Source organism: Natrix helvetica (genome assembly GCF_964273705.1).
Source record: "Natrix helvetica genome assembly, chromosome: 1".
NCBI classification, from domain to species: Eukaryota; Metazoa; Chordata; class Lepidosauria; order Squamata; family Natricidae; genus Natrix; species Natrix helvetica.
In genome coordinates, this window is record NC_138548.1 from 309,444,395 (window position 1) to 309,462,993 (window position 18,599).

The following is an 18,599-nucleotide window of genomic DNA, read 5'->3' on the forward strand; positions in this document are numbered from 1 at the left end:
ATTTGTGTGGTCTCTTCTAAACTAGCCTGCTACTTGTGGGGGTTACCTGGGCTTTCAATATACTGGTTGGGGTTTCTCTTGCAGGCCAGGTATTATCAATGTAACCAATTTCGTTGTAGTTATTTTGTACAATGACAATAAAGGCTATGTATATCAGAGGAACAGCCATGATCAGAGATTGTGACAGTGGTATATGGCTGATCATCCTTCCAACTGCAAACTCTCCATGTCTAAATCTAATAAAGCTGTTGAGCTGTACAAAGTACTGAAAATGCTCCCCCACACACACTTACAAATTCTTATAGTCTTCTTGTTGCAGTCATGGAAGACTTATGAGTTCAATTATTTGTCCCCCCTCTTCATTATTAATTACTCCTTTCCTGGGACTGGATACAGCATAACTGAATTAAAGGAAAATATCCCCAAAGACAACATTTCCTGATCTTTCACATGTTAGCTTTTCCTTAGACTTCTATTAATCAATAGTTCTGTAGCTGAGTTATGTCCCTGCAGAATGGGTGTCTGCTACTTTTGGATACATTTCCTGGATACAGTTGATGAAAGAATGTTGAATTTTTTTAAAAAAAAGAGAGAGCCCATTTTTTCTTATTTTTTATGCATTTCCAGTGTCATAAGATTTCAATGCAACTTTACTGATTCCTAAAACTTTTTACAAAATAGCGAGATAACGAGTAGTGAAGATTGCCAAGCACTAACATTCTCTCTGGCTGATATATTATGGACACCTGTGGTCTTGAAGTAGCTGGAACGCTTCTACATTGAAATTCTTGCAAGCAGTTTTTGGCCAATTCTGTTTACATTTTTGGCTGGCCATCCTAATAATGAAAAGGAACAATTGGGAAATTCATCAGTTATTCTTAACAATCCTTGGGGAATTTTTAATTATAGCTCTCAGGCAAGTTATTTCAGAGAGGAAATCTGACATCATTGTAAATATTTCACTAACAGCATTTATCTTGGTTTTTTTTTTTTAAGTTTTCTAACTAGAAATATTAATTTGCTCAACTGCAAGCAAAGCACCGGATTTCTTTTAATACAGCACTGACATATTCCATCTTTTATTTATATCTGATATGTCAACATGAAACAAGCTTGCTAAACAATTAATGATTCTAAACATCCACATTTTGTGTGCATTGCAGTTGTGTGTTTCTTCTCTTTAATGTGTAGTATTTTGTCTTCTAAAAATAACCATTCTTAAAATAGCCTCAGATTGAAAAATGGTTGAATTATCTCCAGTCCATATCCCATTACAAGCTTTTATAAAAGAACAGCCTTCTGCAAACCAATCTGATGCTATTCAGATATGCCAGAAGGTCAATTCACCCAAATGTCCCAAATTTCAAACTTAAATAGGATGATGTTTTAGATGCATTTAGGGATCAATTACCATGGCTGCTGATGTCACGAAGGGACTTCCTGGTAATGGAGGGGAAAGCATCGAGGCTCAAACCACTTTTTAGGAAAATGCAAATTTGAGTCTTTGTGAAAGAGTACAGTAGTCTTCGACTTACAATAGTTTGCTTAGTGACCATTTGACATTACACTGAAAAAAAGTGCCTTATGACCATTTCTCACACTTGCCATTGCAACAGTTCCATATTCATCTGATCAAAATTCAGACAATTCGCAACTGACTCATCCTCGTGATGGTTGCAGTGTTCCAGGATCCCGGGATCACCTTTGCGACCTTCTGACAAGTAAAGTTGATCAGAAAGCCCATATTCACTTAACCACTGTGTTACACAGTGGTGGGATTCAGCCAGTTCACACCTATTTGGGAGAACTGGTTGTTAACTTTCTAAGTAGTTCAGAAAACCGGTTGTTGGAACAAATCTTATTTTATTTTTTTTCACTTTGCAGGGCTAATCCTGTATGGAAAGCAGGAAGGAAATATTCTAGTGTTGTTTCTAGCCTAGTCTTTATTGCCCTGTTTACAGAAACTGCCTCTCTGGTTAACCCTTAATTACATTGCAATTATGCCCGTTTCTCTGATTCTTGGCTTTCTAGTATCCGCATCCTTAATAGAGAGAGAGAGAGAAAATATGTCTGCAGTTCTTTCAAAGTAAAACATTTAAACTACTTTTTTTTTAAAAAAATACTTTTTTCAAAGATTGCAATTGTGTTAGTCAAGAGCCTAACTCTTGAGTTGCCTACTTTAGCTCAGGGCTACCATTGTGATCATGAATATATTTAATAGTGGTCCTCACGCTAAACGTCCCTAAAGCTTGTCCAAAACCAGTTCTTGCTCTTCTTGGTGGACTGCCAGACTGCTACTTCAATGAAAATGGGTGCCTCAGTATAACATTTTGGCCACAAGTACATTAACTACTTTAATACATGGGATTCTGGAAAGGTTTTGACTTTGGCTGCAACGTTTCAGAATAACTCTTTTATTGATGCACAGCTACAATATATTTGATTTATGTTGTCTTTCAACCTGCTCTCTTCAGACCCATTCCCTAAGACACCCTCTGCTTTCTTCATTACATTTTTCCTGTGGTTAAAAGAACAGACTAAACGCTGACAGGCATATGATTTAAAGAGTCTCAAATACATCACATTTAAAAGTATCCTCCAATCACACTGAGGTTTATCAGACCTCCCCAGTTAAGTTTGCCTAGAATATTTTGGGTTGCAAAGTTTTCCCCATGTTTCCTATACGTGATGCAATATTGAAACTAAGGGTTTAAGTATGTCTAAGAAAGGGCCTTTATTAACTAAAAGTGGATTTTCTATTTGATTGCAATAATTTCTCAATAGTAAAGTTTTGCAGAAACTTCAATTTAGCTTTTCATGCGAGGAATGCTCCCTCCTCAGTTGTACTATTCTGAACATATTTATTGGGCAGCAGATCTCACCGTCTTCTCTGAATCTGAAAGATAATGTACAGTAGAAATGCAAATAAATTTCAGTAAAACAGAAGGACATCTATCCACCCTAAATAGTAGAAGAATTTAAAAAAGCAGTTTTATATAATGGATGGAATGTCTAACTTGGATTCTTGTCCTCCTTGGAAATGGAACTGGTTGTTATTTTTCTTGGCAAAGGATGTATGCTAACTCAAACCTCTTGGAGGAAGGTCAGATTTAAAATATAACATGCTTATAAACATGCAATAAACAAAAGAGACCTGCACGTATTTGCTGAACATTTATTCCAAATTTTTAACAAAGAACTCAAGGTGGCTATTATAATAAGAATAAAGGAGTAAAAGCAGTAAGTGCAATGACAACTCACTTTGCTTGCCCAACTAAAAGCTAAACTAACTTAACAGCCAACTCACTTATCTGCCAAAGATCTGCTGGAATAAAAATAAAACACATAAATAAAATAAGACAAAGTACATTTGCCTTATTGGCCTATCAGTAGGAGGAGAAATGGATGGAGCAAGCTTAAGCTGCACTGGCAAAATGAAGAACAGCAATCAAAGAAAGCATTGCAAGAAATATATCCAGTGTTAGTGGGATTGCGGGGGGGGACTCACCCGCAGGATCTAAAACCCACCCAGGCTCATAAAGAAGAATGGGATGATGTAAGTAGTGTGGTCTCAAGTCCCGCAGCAGGCCTGAATGGGTTGCTAATATCCACAGCGCTTTTTTTCTGGAGGAAAAGTGAATGTTGGACTTATAGCCTAATGTAAAGTGTGCTACAGCAGTCTGCATGGGAGATAATTGTGTCTTAGAGTACCTACTGTTTAAACTCCTGTCCTGTCTTATACTCATACCAGCTTGATTCTGAGCCAGTTTTAGAAAATTCTGCTCCTGCATACATGCACACACAGAGATGAAGAATCAATATGCACATACTGTACCTGCAGGTTCAGCCAAGGCTGATTTAAATCCCTTGTACCATAGGTACTGGGCACATTTATTTTTGTAGTTCCTTGTGGTGGTTTAATCATCCAGATGTTTAGGTTTATAAAGATATTCCTGGACTCAGGTTTTTCAACGTTCTTGCAGGTTTAAAGACCAGCAGACTTTTTTAGAAGACTTGCAGGAGTCTTCTATGGTGCTGGAGAAGACTCCTGCGAGTCCCTTGGACTGCAAGGCAATCAAATCGGTCAATCCTAGAGGAGATCAACCCTGACTGTTCTTTAGAAGGCCAGATCCTCAAGATGAAACTCAACTACTTTGGCCACCTAATGAGAAGGAAGGACTCACTGGAGAAGAGCCTAATGCTAGGAAAGATTGAGGGCAAAAGAAGAAAGGGACGGCAGAGAATCAGGTGGCTGGATGGAGTCACCAAAGCACTAGGCATGAGCTTAAATGGACTCCAGAGGACAGTAGAGGACAGGAAGGCTTGGAGGAACGTTGTTGATGGGGTCACAATGGGTCGGACATGACTTTGCAACTAACAACAGACTTTTTTAAAGTGCTATCTTTCTTTTCCTGGGCTAATTAGTCTTTGTACTTTTATTTTTTTAAAAAAACTGAGATGCACCATTTTGTTATTTTTCCTAGCATTTGAAATAGAAGTGTTTGAATCAAGTTAACTCTAAATGTGAATGGAGATCATGATGCTATTCCTGCTTCTGCATAATAACCAAAGAATTACTGGGATTAGTTTGCAACAAACTAAGTGCATTAGTGTATCCAGGACCTTAGGGATGACATAACATGAAAAGTATGCCTTTAAAGTAGCCAATTTAATAGTGATGGGGGGTGGTGGTGTTAATAGAGAGTGATGTCCATTTTTGCCCTTCAGAAATAGTTGGTGGCTCAACCTGGCAATGAGCAACCAAACAAGATAAACAAGATCAATATTAATTTTTTATTAACTATGGTCATTAAGAGTTAACACTGATTTCATGATGCATAATCAATCTAAAGGAGGCATTTCAGAAATATAAGAGAAATCAAGGTATGTTTATAATTTGGCATCTGGAATATGTACTATACATCTTTCTTCTCATAATAAAAGTCATTGTTCTCAGGCACTTTAACTAGTGTTTAACCTTGGAAATATCTTTTAAAGAAGCATGTAGAAACATAATACAGAGGCAATTAAGATCTACCTAATAGACAATCCTTAATAGCCTACCAAATATTATGGGAATGAAACAAACCTAGACATATTTGGGTTTTGGTAATTCAACCTCAGTATATTGCTGTGATGCATTACACATTCTGATGAAATCAATCCATTTGGCATTAATCCAATCACAACTAACTGCTTTGAATCAATTTGTTATATTGAGGTAATCCACAAGGTGTAATAGCATTGCCTCATGTTTTAAGTCAATTTATGCTTCACTATATCCTGTAGCTATAAAATCAAGAAAGACAGAATGAATATTGCATACAGAAATCTTTGTTTGTAACATAACCAGAGGTGATATTCAGCCAGATTTCACCAGTTCTGGAGAACCGGTAGCGGAAATTTTGTTTAGTTTGGAGAACCGGACATTCTACCTCCAGATGGCCCCGCCCCAATCTATTCGCTGCCTCCTGAGTCCCAGCTGATAGGCTGGGCCTTCTTTTGTTGCCCTGCACAAGAAAACGGAAGTGGAAAGCAGGTTAGTGGGGTGAGGAGGGAATGCAGTATCCTTTCCCCAGAAGTGGGGATGGAATGGGGATTTTGCAGTATCCTTCCCCTGCCACACCCACAAAGCCACACCCACAAAGCCATGCCCACAGAATTGATAGTAAAAAAATTGAATCCCACCAATGAACGTAACAGTAAGATAGTTCTTCTTCCTCCTATGATCTAAATAATATTTTCAGATAACAATAGTTTATGGATTTTCTCTTAGTAAAATTCAATACATGCTAGTCTACTATCTAGTACACTTTAACATATAACTGAACAAAATTTGCATGTCAAATAATTTGCTGGTTGACAAATTATTTTGGAAATTGACTAAAGGATACAACAGCCTGATTTTCTTTTTAATCTTTCCACTTTTCCCTATTTGTAAAGCACAATTTATTTTTTAAAATGTGTGTGAATTACTCAAGCATTATTTGTATACATTTCTATATAACGGAATAACAGTTGGAAGAGACTTGGACGTCTTCTAGTCCAACCCCCTGCCCAAGTAGGAAACCTATACAATTACAGATAAATATATGCTTATCTATCAACAAGTAGCTAGACATTTTATGTATTTTTCAGTGCATGCAGTTTTGTACATATATTTTTATTAATTTTTTTTACTTCAAAAAATAAATAACTGCCAAAATGGAGACTGATTCCATGTCACTTGCATGACCTTTGAAAAATGCTAATTGGATCATTTTGCATTACAGTAATAGGCAAACAAAACAAAATTTGCTTATTCCTAAATTAACTGCTACAAAGCTGATTTAGATGTGTATGACAAAAGTAGTTCCATATTCTTTTCTATAAACATGTTTATGGAAAGTTTAAAATTCCAATTGGGTATGGTGAGACCTCTGAAAATCCCTAAAACAGGTCATTCAATTACTTACTATATAAACAATTTAATGTAAGGGTGATTTTTAAAAAATAAGATATCACACTAACATTATACAGACAGAAGTATGTCCCTAGATATTATTTCTCCATCCTAAATAAATAATACATGAATTTATTACAATTATTAACAAATGTATTTTATTTTATGGACAATTACTGCAGCATTATTTTGATTTTTCATGGATTTATTCTTACAATGTCCATATAGGTTTCTTTGTTAATCTTGGTTGGGCATTGTAGCATTTGAAAGAATACTTTTAGGCCCTCATTTTTGAAATGTTGCGTGATCCATAAATATAAATTCCACCCATTGTGAATCAGGATTCAGTTCCTGACATCAGCAGTTACCTTCATAATAAGTATACTTTATTTTTTTTTAAAGAAAAGAATTAAGAGCATTAGGAAAAGGAAGCATAATTAAATACTGCTTGTCATCCTAGATTTTTTCTAATCAGAGAGAGACCAACATTTTTATGGCTTTCTTCAGTATGATTTGCAATGCAAACAAAAACAAGTTCCTCTGAGATCTGTTTCATCGATAAGTGGATAAACAGAAGACTTCAAGTCACCAAATCCTTCCAGAGAAGGACATTGCATTGCTCCTAAAGAGTAATGCATACTAACCGTTTACAGAATTATGATACTTCAGCAACATTATTCTAAGTCACTAATATATCCATATGTTACAGGACATGTATTTCAATCTGAAATATCACTCATGGGGATACATTAACAAAAATCCTACCACTTCCTGTCTGAAGATTTAAAACATTTGATACCACATTTAAATTATGTGTTACGAACTTTGCAAATAAAAAGAGTAGGAAACTTCCTGGTAATAATGATTGAACAATCTTCTACTTATCATTTCAGAGAGGGGTTAGTGACTGAATTCTGATGGGTATCCAAGGAGGATGGGGAAGGAAAATCCATTTATCTTGTACTTTCTTTCTCTAGAAAAGTACCTACAGATGCTTGCAGACAATGTGGCTCTGTGTAAGGATAAACCCTTCTTCCCACAAGTGTAGTTGGATGGACACGCTTTGGGAAATAGGAGTAGGCGAGCCCTTAATACGACACAGCTCTTTAAAAAGATGAAAATAGGCTCTTTTACCCTTCCCTTCCCTACCCTTCCTTTTCCTCTTCTGAATCTCATCTGGTATGGAGGGAAGTTAGCTTTACTTAGCCTTCTATAAATGCACTCACAAGTATGGACAGTGATCACAGAATGGAAGAAAACCAGTGAAGAAAAAGGCCGATCCTGATCCACAAGTCCAAAATTCTGTGTCAGAAACAAAACAATGTTGTGATACATTACAAAGCTGATCTGGGAGGAATGGCCCTAAGTTTTAAATATACAAACCTTCAGTATTGGGAAGTCTAAGTTTGTTAATCATTAAAATAAATTATTATTCCTTTTCGTATTCTGCCCCATACATCCCTGCGACCAATCCACTCGCACAGAGAGGGCCTCCTCCAGGTGCCATCCACCAGACAGTGTCGAGGGGCGGGGCCTAGGAGTAGAGCCTTCTCTGTGGCGGGCCCAGCCCTGTGGAATGACCTCCCCCCTGATATCAGGATTACCTCTGACCTCCGCTCCTTTCGTATAAAGCTCAAGACCCACCTATTCCAAGTAGCTGGCCTGGCTCAACTTTGATCTAACTATATCGCTCCTGACGGGTTTTTATTTGGGTATTTTAATTGCATTCAATTACTTAGGGGTTTCTAAACATTGTATTTTATTGTTTTTATTCATTAGCCGACCTCCTCCTTGTACATGTCTTGGTATATGTTTTTGTAATATGTATGTCTTGTCTATATATTTATTTCATATGTTTTATTGTACGCCGCCCCGAGTCCTTCGGGAGAGGGTGCGGCTAAGAAATAAATTATTATTATTATTATTATTATTATTATTATTATTATTATTATTATTATTATTATTATCACATGTTCTCAGAAAGAAAATTTTGGTAACTACTCAGGAAGATAGACAATTCCCAGAAAATTAAATGTTTAGAACATTTAATGTCAAATGTCAAAACTCCCAGACCATGAGCCAGATGCATCCCATGCTGGCCACACCCACGCCCGGTTTAGCGAAGGGGGAAAATCCCTGATACGTGACATGATGCCGCCGTGATAACATGAGTTTGACACCCCTGGTCTAGAACATAAAGTGATCTATGGAAAGTTATGTAGCACAAGAAAACAGATAAAAGTGGGGAAATGATATGTGTCTTGTTTAACAAAGGGTAGGGCTTTTTGGAGGAGTTTATCATTGTTTTTAATTTCGGGCTTTCTATACTTTTTAAATAGTTGGGGCAAATCTGTACAATTCAGCAATGGGCTTTGATGCACACAGAGATCAAATTCTATCCATACCTTCATGGCGTCAAGGTAGGCCACACAGTCACAAGGATAATTTTAGGATTTGCTTTCTACTGTATTTACTGGCATTCTAGCAATAGCACTTAGACTTATATACCACTTTGCAGTGCTTTACAGACCTCTTTAAGTGGTTTACAGTGTCTGCATATTGCCCCCAACAATCTGGGTCCTCATTTTACCTGCCTCGGAAGAATGGAAGTTTGAAACAACCTGGTGAGAATTGAATTGCCAAACTGCAGATGGCAGTCAGCAGAAGTAGCCCGCAGTACTGCATCCTAACCACTGCATCACCACAGCTCTAAAATGTAGGGGTGTATATTTTGCTTCTAAATGACAACTTGTCATTCATGGGAGATATTGTGAAATGCATTGTAAAGTGAGAGCAGCAACAAACCAAATAACTTCAGCATGGGTGTGAGCCTCATCTTATTTGACACAAATAAAGAGGAGTGGAGTACTAGAGGTACTAGAAGTCCAGAAGGTATCCGCATGGTGCTCAAGAAACAACTTACATCTAAATATTAGTAAGACAAAGGAGATGGTGCTAGATAAGAGAAAGAAGGACTAGGGGAGACATGATAGCAGTATTCCAATATCTCAGGGGTTGCCACAAAGAGGAGGGAGTCAAACTATTCTCCAAGGCACCTGAGGGTAGAACAAGAAGCAATGGGTGGAAACTAATCAAGGAGAGAAGCAACTTAGAACTGAGGAGAAATTTCCTGACAGTTAGAACAATTAATCAGTGGAACAGCTTGCCTCCAGAAGTTGTGAATGCCCCAACACTGGAAGTCTTTAAGAAGATGTTGGATAGCCATCTGTCTGAAATGGTATAGGGTTCCCAGCCTAGGCAGGGGGTTGGACTAGAAGACCTCCAAGGTCCCTTCCAACTCTACTATTGTATTGTATTTCCGGAAGCACAGAGAGGAACCTGCCCCCTGTATATCAAGGGGGGCTGTGTGGAGAGGGTTTCCTCTTTTAAATTCTTGGGAGTGCTTATTAGTCAAGATCTCACCTGGAAAAATAACACGTCTCTGGTGATTGGAAAGGCCCAACAGAGACTTCATTTCCTTAGAGTCCTGCAAAAAATCAGGTGGAACAACAGCTGATGACCTCTTTCTATCGATCCATCATAGAAAGTGTCCTCACATATTGTATTACAGTATGGTATGCTGGTTTAACAGCTGTGGACAGGAAGGCACTACAGAGAATGATCAATTCGGCACAAGAAACCATTGGTTGCCCTCTGACACCACTGGATGACATTGCCAGATCTCAATGTTTTAGCAGAGTAAGGAAGATACTCAGAGATGATTCACACCCTGGTCAGTGTCTCTTTACACTTCTACCATCAGGCAGAAGACATCAAAGTATAGCCAGCCGAACAAACAGATTTAAAGATAGTTTCTATCCTTTGGCTGTGAGACTTTTAAATACAACCACAATCACTCCATCCACATGCTAGTTTTTTTTTCTTTTTCTTTCTTTTTTCATTTCTGCTTTAATTTTGCACCAGTGAGGTTAAAACTAATTTCGTTGTATTTAAGTACAATGACAATAAAGATTATACTTATACTTATAGAGAATAATTTCTGAAATCTATATTGGACTCTTGGGACAATTGTAAATGGAGAAAAAACATTATCTCAGGTATTTAAGAAATTTCTGGTAATGTAGAGATAACTGGAATGAATCCATGAATCCTGCATGACTGCAAACTACCTGAACAAAATAGGTAAGGTCCCAGGAGCATCTCTCTTGCAACAGTGCATTTATCCCTGCCTGAACCTATCTAGAGGTCTCCATCCTGGAGGCTTTCATCAACTAGGATGAACACAGATCTAATTGACAGGTAGTTGTGCTGATAGCACTGAGGACTCTGTCCACTTCATCAAGTCCAGTAGGATCAAATTGTTTGAAGACAACTGGGTAAAACCATCTTACCAGGCACCTCTAATAACCTGATGCTGTCAGCCCAAGTACCTGTCAATAGATCCATGTCCCTCTTGGTTGGTGAAAGCTAATGATTATAACATGGATAGTAGCTGAAAAAATATACAGTGTATTCCCAACAAAAATTGAAAAAAAATGACATGATAAATTTGATTGTTTGAATGAATAATTAGTTCTTATATTTTTATCCCAAGGCATAAATATTCATTTTATTTATTAATTTGATTAGTAGTTAATTTGTTTTGAGTTCTCACTTATATAATCTAGGTAAGGTTATGACATCCTAAATTCATGTTCCTCTAGTTCAAATCAAATATTGAAAACAATAAATCATACTGCACAGTGGGTAGTAATATTTTTTAAACAGTAAGGGGGAAAACCCAAACATATTTTGTTAATTAATTGTAAGCAAACATTGGGGACAAGAATGTGTGTGCATGCATATACACACATACAGATGTGCAACTGGTAATTAAAACTGAACCAAATTATAGATAGGTTTGTGGTGAAATGCAGTTACATATATAACTTCCAGATAAACCTGGAAAAGGTTCACAAATAAGCAAATAATGAAATAATATACAGGAAATAAAGTTCTGTATGAGAAACATATCTCAAAATCTTGTATAATCAGTAGTTAGATGTGAAGAAAAAGAGAAAACAAGATATATATGGAAAAGCTAACTTTACGTTCAGCTAAAGACCAGTAAAATAGTAGGGAGATGACATGTATTTTGATCCTCACTTTTCCTCCAGCTGTCACAAGGTTTGTTTTAAGGCTTAACTTAAAGTCAGAAGAAAACTGAGAGAATAATCTCGGAGTCCCTAGAAAGAAATGGGGAGAAAAGATTTCCAACCTGTTGTTTTAGCTGATGGACCAATCTGTCTTTTTCTCTTTTCAAAGCCATCACTTCTTCCTGCGTTTTCTTTTTCTTTGAAGCGGACAGCTCAAGCAAGGCAATGTTTGCATCTTTTTCACTAATGGCAGCAAGCAATGCTTCCTGTCTGAAGAAAGAAAGAGAGAGAGAGAGAGAGAGAGGGAGGGAGGGAGGGAGGGAGGGATGGAGGGAGGGAGGGAGGGAGAGAGAGAGAGAGAGAGAGAGAGAGAGAGAGAGAGAGAGAGAGAGAGAGAGAGAAAGTCAAACCTCTGTGCAAACATTTTTTTAGAAAAAACTATTTTATAAAATTTAGAACCAAGAAGAAATCACATTAAGCCTCTTGAATACATGTTGAATTTTACTTGTATATACATGGTACCCCCAAAGATATTTTTTCTGGGTTGATTTGTATAATATACTTGTAATTTAATTTATGACATCATTGGCAAGTGAATATTGGATATTTTATAAATAATGGTGCATGAATACTACTATTTACATGTATACCTGGTGCATATATGGAATGTGGTATAAATTTAGACCATTTCTGAAAAACCATATGTGAACTGCAAGTTTTCTTGGAACAGCAGAATTCAAGTTCACTAATGTTCAATTGATATATTACCCTGATCTAATAAAGAATCTAAGGAACTCAGTTTAAATCTTGCTATTTTCCATATTATGTTAGAAAACTCTGTGGCATGCCTCAAGTTGCTTAGGCAGTAACTTACCAGTTTTTTATTATTAAAATATGATTTTTGAAGTCTGTTTTTACAGGTTTAACTACAAACATGTTCATCCATCCCTCAAATGCAGGTTTTACCATTTTACACTGGGTGATTACACTTTTTACAAATTATTTTACAATGGTACTCATCAACTGTGCATAAAACATGACCAGCAAAGTATTAACTCTGCCATCTTTTTCAATGGTCTTCTTGATTCTGTACTGACTAAATTGCAAAGTTAGTCCTCATAAATCACTTAAACGAAGTATTCATTGAAGGTTGACAGCAAAAAAAGTCTGTTTCGAGAAAGATTGGTTCTAATTCATTGCTGCCAATCTCCCAAACCAGGAGTAATTGTAGCTATGATGAAAGCAAAACTTATCATGGTCTTTTGAAGGCAACCAGATTTCTTATTTAATAAATCTTAGTAATCAAAACCACACTAGAATACTAATTGTTTCCTTCACAGGTTCCCCTCACCAATTCCTAATAACAATTTATCTGTATGAGAATATAATTTTAAAGACAATTATTCCATTTCTAGTAATACTGTGAGATATGGTAAATATAGCCCAAAGGAAGCAGCATCTTAAATTTACTACTCAAATTCTATAATCTGTAACAGTTTTTCTACCAGAAGAAGTTTCATCAACATAGGATGGTAGTGATGATTGATTGATACTATGAATCATACCCACACTCAGACCAAGGAATTTTATCAGAATCTTGAATTCTGGGGGAATGTTATAGCAAGGTACAATATGAAAAGTCTCAATTACATAAATGAGTACAGAAATGCAGTTAACAACAGATAATCTAGTTTAAGCACTTGAAAGTACAATCTGTAAAATTCAAGAAACCCTCACATACTACATTTCTTTGTTTTTTCATTTTTGCAAATCTGTGTTTCCTGCTACTGATAAATGTCAGAGAAGGAAAACCCATCATTACCTTGACAGTAACTTTATTGTTGCATTTTTCCACATATTCAGAAAAAGTACTAAAATTCAGTGTGACAAAGTTTGTGTGCATGTGATGTGTACACGCAGACAAGTGTTTAATGTATTGGGTTCTATTTTATAAATTCATGGCTGAAATAAACACAACACACTCAAACCCTAAAACAGTTTTAGTCAATATACTGTCATTGTAAGATATATATACAGCTTTCAGCAGAGCCCTACACTAGCTTTATATAAATATGAAGTGACTGTAGACACTGATATGGTCAAAATTCAGAAAACGTGTGCACTCAGCTCTATGAAAACCCATGAATAAAACAGCAGTGATAGAAAAAGCAGGTTTGTGATCAGATTTGAAAGACTATTTTAAGGGCTAAATCATTCATTTCTACTGGTTTAGAAAAAATTGTAAAATGGTCATGAAATCACTAGAAAGACATAGCAATAAAGTCCCAATAAAATGTATTTTATCTCCTGTCAAACACACTATAGGTGCCTTTTATTAAAGCCATTAAAGGGATTTTGGTCCCAAACCAGGATGAAAGCTTGTCTAGAAGTTATTGCATTGATGGCTTATCTTTTTGGCACCAAGTGCCGAAAAGGGAGGTGGGCGTATGTGCATGCTCATCGGGGTCATGACCCGAAAGAGAAGCTGTGCAGTGGATATGTGCATGCTGGGAAATGAACTTCCGGTTTCCGGTGTGTGTATGCGGAAACTGGCCAGCTAGTCTTCCAGTTTCTGGTGTACGTGTGCATGCAACAATTAACTGGCTGGCGCGAGCCAGAAACCAGAAGACCAGCTCTTCCGATTTCTGGCACTGCTGCATGCATGAAGGGCGGCTGATTGTCGCGTGTGCATGCGCACAAGAAATACAGAAAAGGAACTAGAGACCCCCCCATGCCACTTTGGGTACGTGTGCCATAGGTTTGGCATCACGGAGTTATTGCAAACGTTTGATGTCATTTAGGACTATCTGGAGCTGTGAAGCAACCACACGCCGTTGATATTAGTCCCCAAGCAAGGAATGCATGCATATTCCCATTGCTGTCACCTAAAAGAAACCAAACATGGGAAATAATATATTTATAGGTAATTATAAATAGGTTTCTATAAGTTAGAGATATTAGTCTCAAAAATAAGGGTTAAAATATTAAAAACAAAACAAAAATAAGAGACATTTAACATACACTTGAACCTAATTAACAACAGACCAAAACAGGCACTAAAACGGATTTAATAACCTTACACAGTATTCAGTTTTTAGAAAATGTTTATGGCAGAGCTAATGAAATAGACAAAAATGGTTTTAGCTTGCACTGAAAAAAAAATATGTGTAGAACTAAACCAATGTTCGGTGTTGATTGCTTTCAGGCAGTTTATTAACCCTCTTGAACAATCTCCCAGAAGCCTTGAAGAATAATCCATTGCCATGGTACCTCACAGTCTATTTAAAAGGGAATAATGTAAACACTTCGCCTTCATTCCCCAGCTTGATTAGTCAGAGCACAGTCTTCTAAGCTTTATCAATAGCAACTAAGTTTAGTAAATGGAAGAGTGAGGCGATGCAATATGAAGACTTCAATATTTCTGAAAGCGGGTTTTCCCCATGTATAATGGCCACCAATATAACCCTACTAATACACTTACAATAGACATTGTCAATATCTATTGACATTGTCATAAATATATAATTATGTGCAAAATAACAATGAACATATAATTAATGCCACTTGAAGTGGAACATATATATCTCACCTTTTATGTTCTGGTCATGTGAATGGAAAATAAGCTACTCAATCATCCTGTCACTTTAATTGTTGTTTTCTTTCCCTTCTGACCCTTTAAAGTTTAAGTTCCATGGGAGGTGATTTCAGAAAGACTGTGATGAGAGATCCCATTTGAAGAAACTTCTTTCTTTCATTCACCTTCTGCCCCCAACCAAACATGCTCTTAATCTACTATGGATATAGAGGTAGATGATTGTTTAAACAAACAATCAGAATTCTTATTATCTGCATTGAATGCATATTTCCTTTTAAAATAATATATTATGTCACATCTGCACAATTGTCCCCAAATCATAATTTGTGGGAAAATTCAATATGGCATTCTAGATTTATGTATTGTAGCACTGGCTGATGGAAGAATTTCTCAGGAATGGATTCTGGAGGCCAATCCAAAAAAGGAAATAGTTACAGCTCCTGGAACTAGCACTTCTCCACAGATTCTTCCCAAGTGCATAACAATATATGGAGGGGAAGGCATCATACCGTGCTCTCTCCTCCAAGCTGGCTCCTACTCCTAATCTTTCTACAGATAACCTATAGTGTGTAAGGACCTCATATATCATACTATTTTCCTACCATGCTCTATTGCACAAAAGTCAGGGAAATCTCATGCAATGCCGATCCATGCAAAGAGAAGTAAATCCAGAGAGGGTGCAGCCATAGAACCACACACTGAGAGATTGTTTTAATTAGTTTCAGACACTGTGATGTGACATAGAAATATAGCTGTGCACCACATTGGCTCTCTTAGTCCTGTTTAGTCATCTTTTAAAAGCTGAAAAAGTTGATGGGTCATAATTTAAAAGATGGAAGGCAGTGGTGGGTTTCAAATCCCGTTCCAACCGGTACGGTTGGAACAGAGCCGGCGGCATCCACATGGACATGTGCAGCACATGTGCACGCATGCTCCATGTGCGCACACAGATGCACAGCACACGCACACACCTGCACAGCATGCATGCATGCATGGGCAGCGCGCACATGCATCTTAGCACCTCCACGACACTCCAGCTGCTCCGCGGAGCGTCGTACAGGCGCTGTACGTGCCATGTGCCTGCGCGGAAGCGCAGAAGCCTTTAAACAGTGATAAGGAGCTTGGGTGGGGAGGTGGGTCCTCCAGAGTACCGTACTGGTACGGTATCTGGTTCTCTGGGCTGGCTCCGGTACGCGCGTACCAGGGCGTACCACCTGCAACCCACCACTGCTGGAAGGTAACAATAGAATGGGGTGTCAAACTGGTGGCCCATGGACCTGATGCCTCATGTGCAGGCCCCGCCCACCCCAGCTCTGTGAAGGGGAAAAACATTGTGATACGTTATGTGACGGCAACACGACACTCTGAGTTAGACACCCATGCACTACAGAAATGTTACTACTGAAGATCTGCTTTTAATGTGCTTTTTAATCTCTTAACTAGTGCTTGCTTGCTTACTAATTGCTTCATTTAGCAACTGCTCAAAGTTACAAACATGCAAAAGAGCCAACAACTTTGTGACCAATCTTTACATTTCCATCATTGCAACATGCCATGGTCAAGTGATCACCATGTGGTCAAGTGGTCACTTCACAACTATCTTGTGACATGTAGAGTTAATAAGGAAGGTCATGGCCACATGGTTATCTGCTTAGCCATTAAATTACCAATCCCAGTTGGGGTCACTAAATAAGAACTTCCTGTATCAAAAATTAATCCATTCTATGTATATATTTGCCATTGGCTCTAACTAGTCTTCAAGAATTGTACCACGTGGTCAAAATACAGGTCCTACTGCAAGGTTAGGAATGCATTGGCAGCAGATCAGCACTATAAATGAGTTAGCAATTCAGCTGAATGTAATGAAAGTACTCTTGGCTAAACTTAAAACATTTTTGCACATAGATTTAAAGTACAAAACCATATGTATTCACAAATACACATGGGATAATAATTGAAAAAGCAGATACAGAAATTCATGGATAATAAAACTATTATTTATTCTCAGTTTCAACGATCAAAGAATATAATTGCATGGAATAGCCTTCATTAAGATGTGTTCCCAGAAAAAATTATCCAGAAATAAATAATTCTGGCAATTCCCATTCCAGCACATGAAGAAGATGCCATATTGAAAATGATGAATGTGAAGCATTTGGATTTGGCTAGGAATTGTATGTATTACAATTACACTACTTTATTTATTACACTACTTGAATTTGAATGAGAACCACAACAAAATAAAATAAAATAAAATGGTTTTGAAATCATTATTTTGAAATCATTTGCCCAAAGTAATCCTTTTAATTTAAAAAGAGATTGGATAACCATTTGTCTGGAATGGTATAGGATATTCTGCTTGAACAGGGGGTTGAACTAGAAGACCTCTAAGGTACAACTAGTAAAAAGGTTATGAATGGAAAGAGTCCATTTCTTGGTGGATAGGAATGGGACTTGAAGGAAAAAAAATACATGGAAGAAAGTGAAAAAGGCCCTTTTGTGAAAAGAAATATAATGCAGGAAGATAAGCTACATGACCTGTATGAAGAAATATTAGAAGACAGATCGATCTCACATCACAATAAATGGAAAATGGACTAAGGATGAGTAAGCTGACCAAACAAAAATAACATAAATTGTAACTTTTTATTTATGGAAGTTCTACTAATGGAAAATATGAAAAAAGATGCTTTATAAAGAATAATGATTTGGATGAAAAATGCATATAAGAGAATGATGGCAAAAACTGAGAATGAGATAAAGATGTTGCATAATGTAGAGGCAGACAGAAGCAAACATACACGCCCCCCAAAAACAACCCTCAGCAAAAATTGTTAAGATTCGTGATAGCCCTACTAAAGTACTTGTCATTCTGGGGAGTTAACAATGGAAGACCTTTTTAAAAAATCCATGAGACCATTATTTTAAAAGCCGATCTTATAGAGGAATGGAGAGTAGGGATGAGAATAAAAAGATTTGAGGTGGCAAATTGATAAAGCATACCATAAAGAATCAAAGAAGATAGTCTGAGTATCAGCACATGTCCACCAGCATGTGAATTACTTGCCTGCCTGCCCTCCGTCTCTTTTTTCTACTTTTCATCTTTTCCTCCCTTCTCCCTTTCATTCCCTTATTTACTGAGAAACATATACTTCTGAATCTCTTAAATTTTATCTTTCATTAAGTCATCCTCATTTCAATAAGTATCTTGGGGTTTGGTTTTTCTTAACATGGTAGCAAGCAAAGTATTTTCAAAATAGCAAACCAAATTCAGCAGGAAATAAATGAGCATCTTATACTGTTACTTGCATCCATCGTGCTTTTTACTCCTAGGCTGAAGAGTACTAATGAAGTTATTATACAAATAGCACTGTGAAAAAAAATTTTTAAAACCCCTTGCTAACTTCTTTAAGCCAACTCTCATAGCTTTAATTTAAAAGCTGTATGGTGTCAAACTGCAGCAAAT

At 37.1% G+C, this 18,599-nt stretch overlaps 1 protein-coding gene across 1 annotated transcript in view; it reads right to left on the reverse strand.

The window, feature by feature from the left end:
* ERC2 (ELKS/RAB6-interacting/CAST family member 2) overlaps positions 1 to 18,599 on the reverse strand; it is a 548,821-nt gene that overhangs the window by 88,893 nt on the left and 441,329 nt on the right. The window contains exon 14 of the mRNA XM_081935890.1: positions 11,661 to 11,808. Coding sequence (XP_081792016.1) covers positions 11,661 to 11,808 — 148 coding nt within the window. The remainder of the gene's footprint in view (positions 1 to 11,660; positions 11,809 to 18,599) is intronic.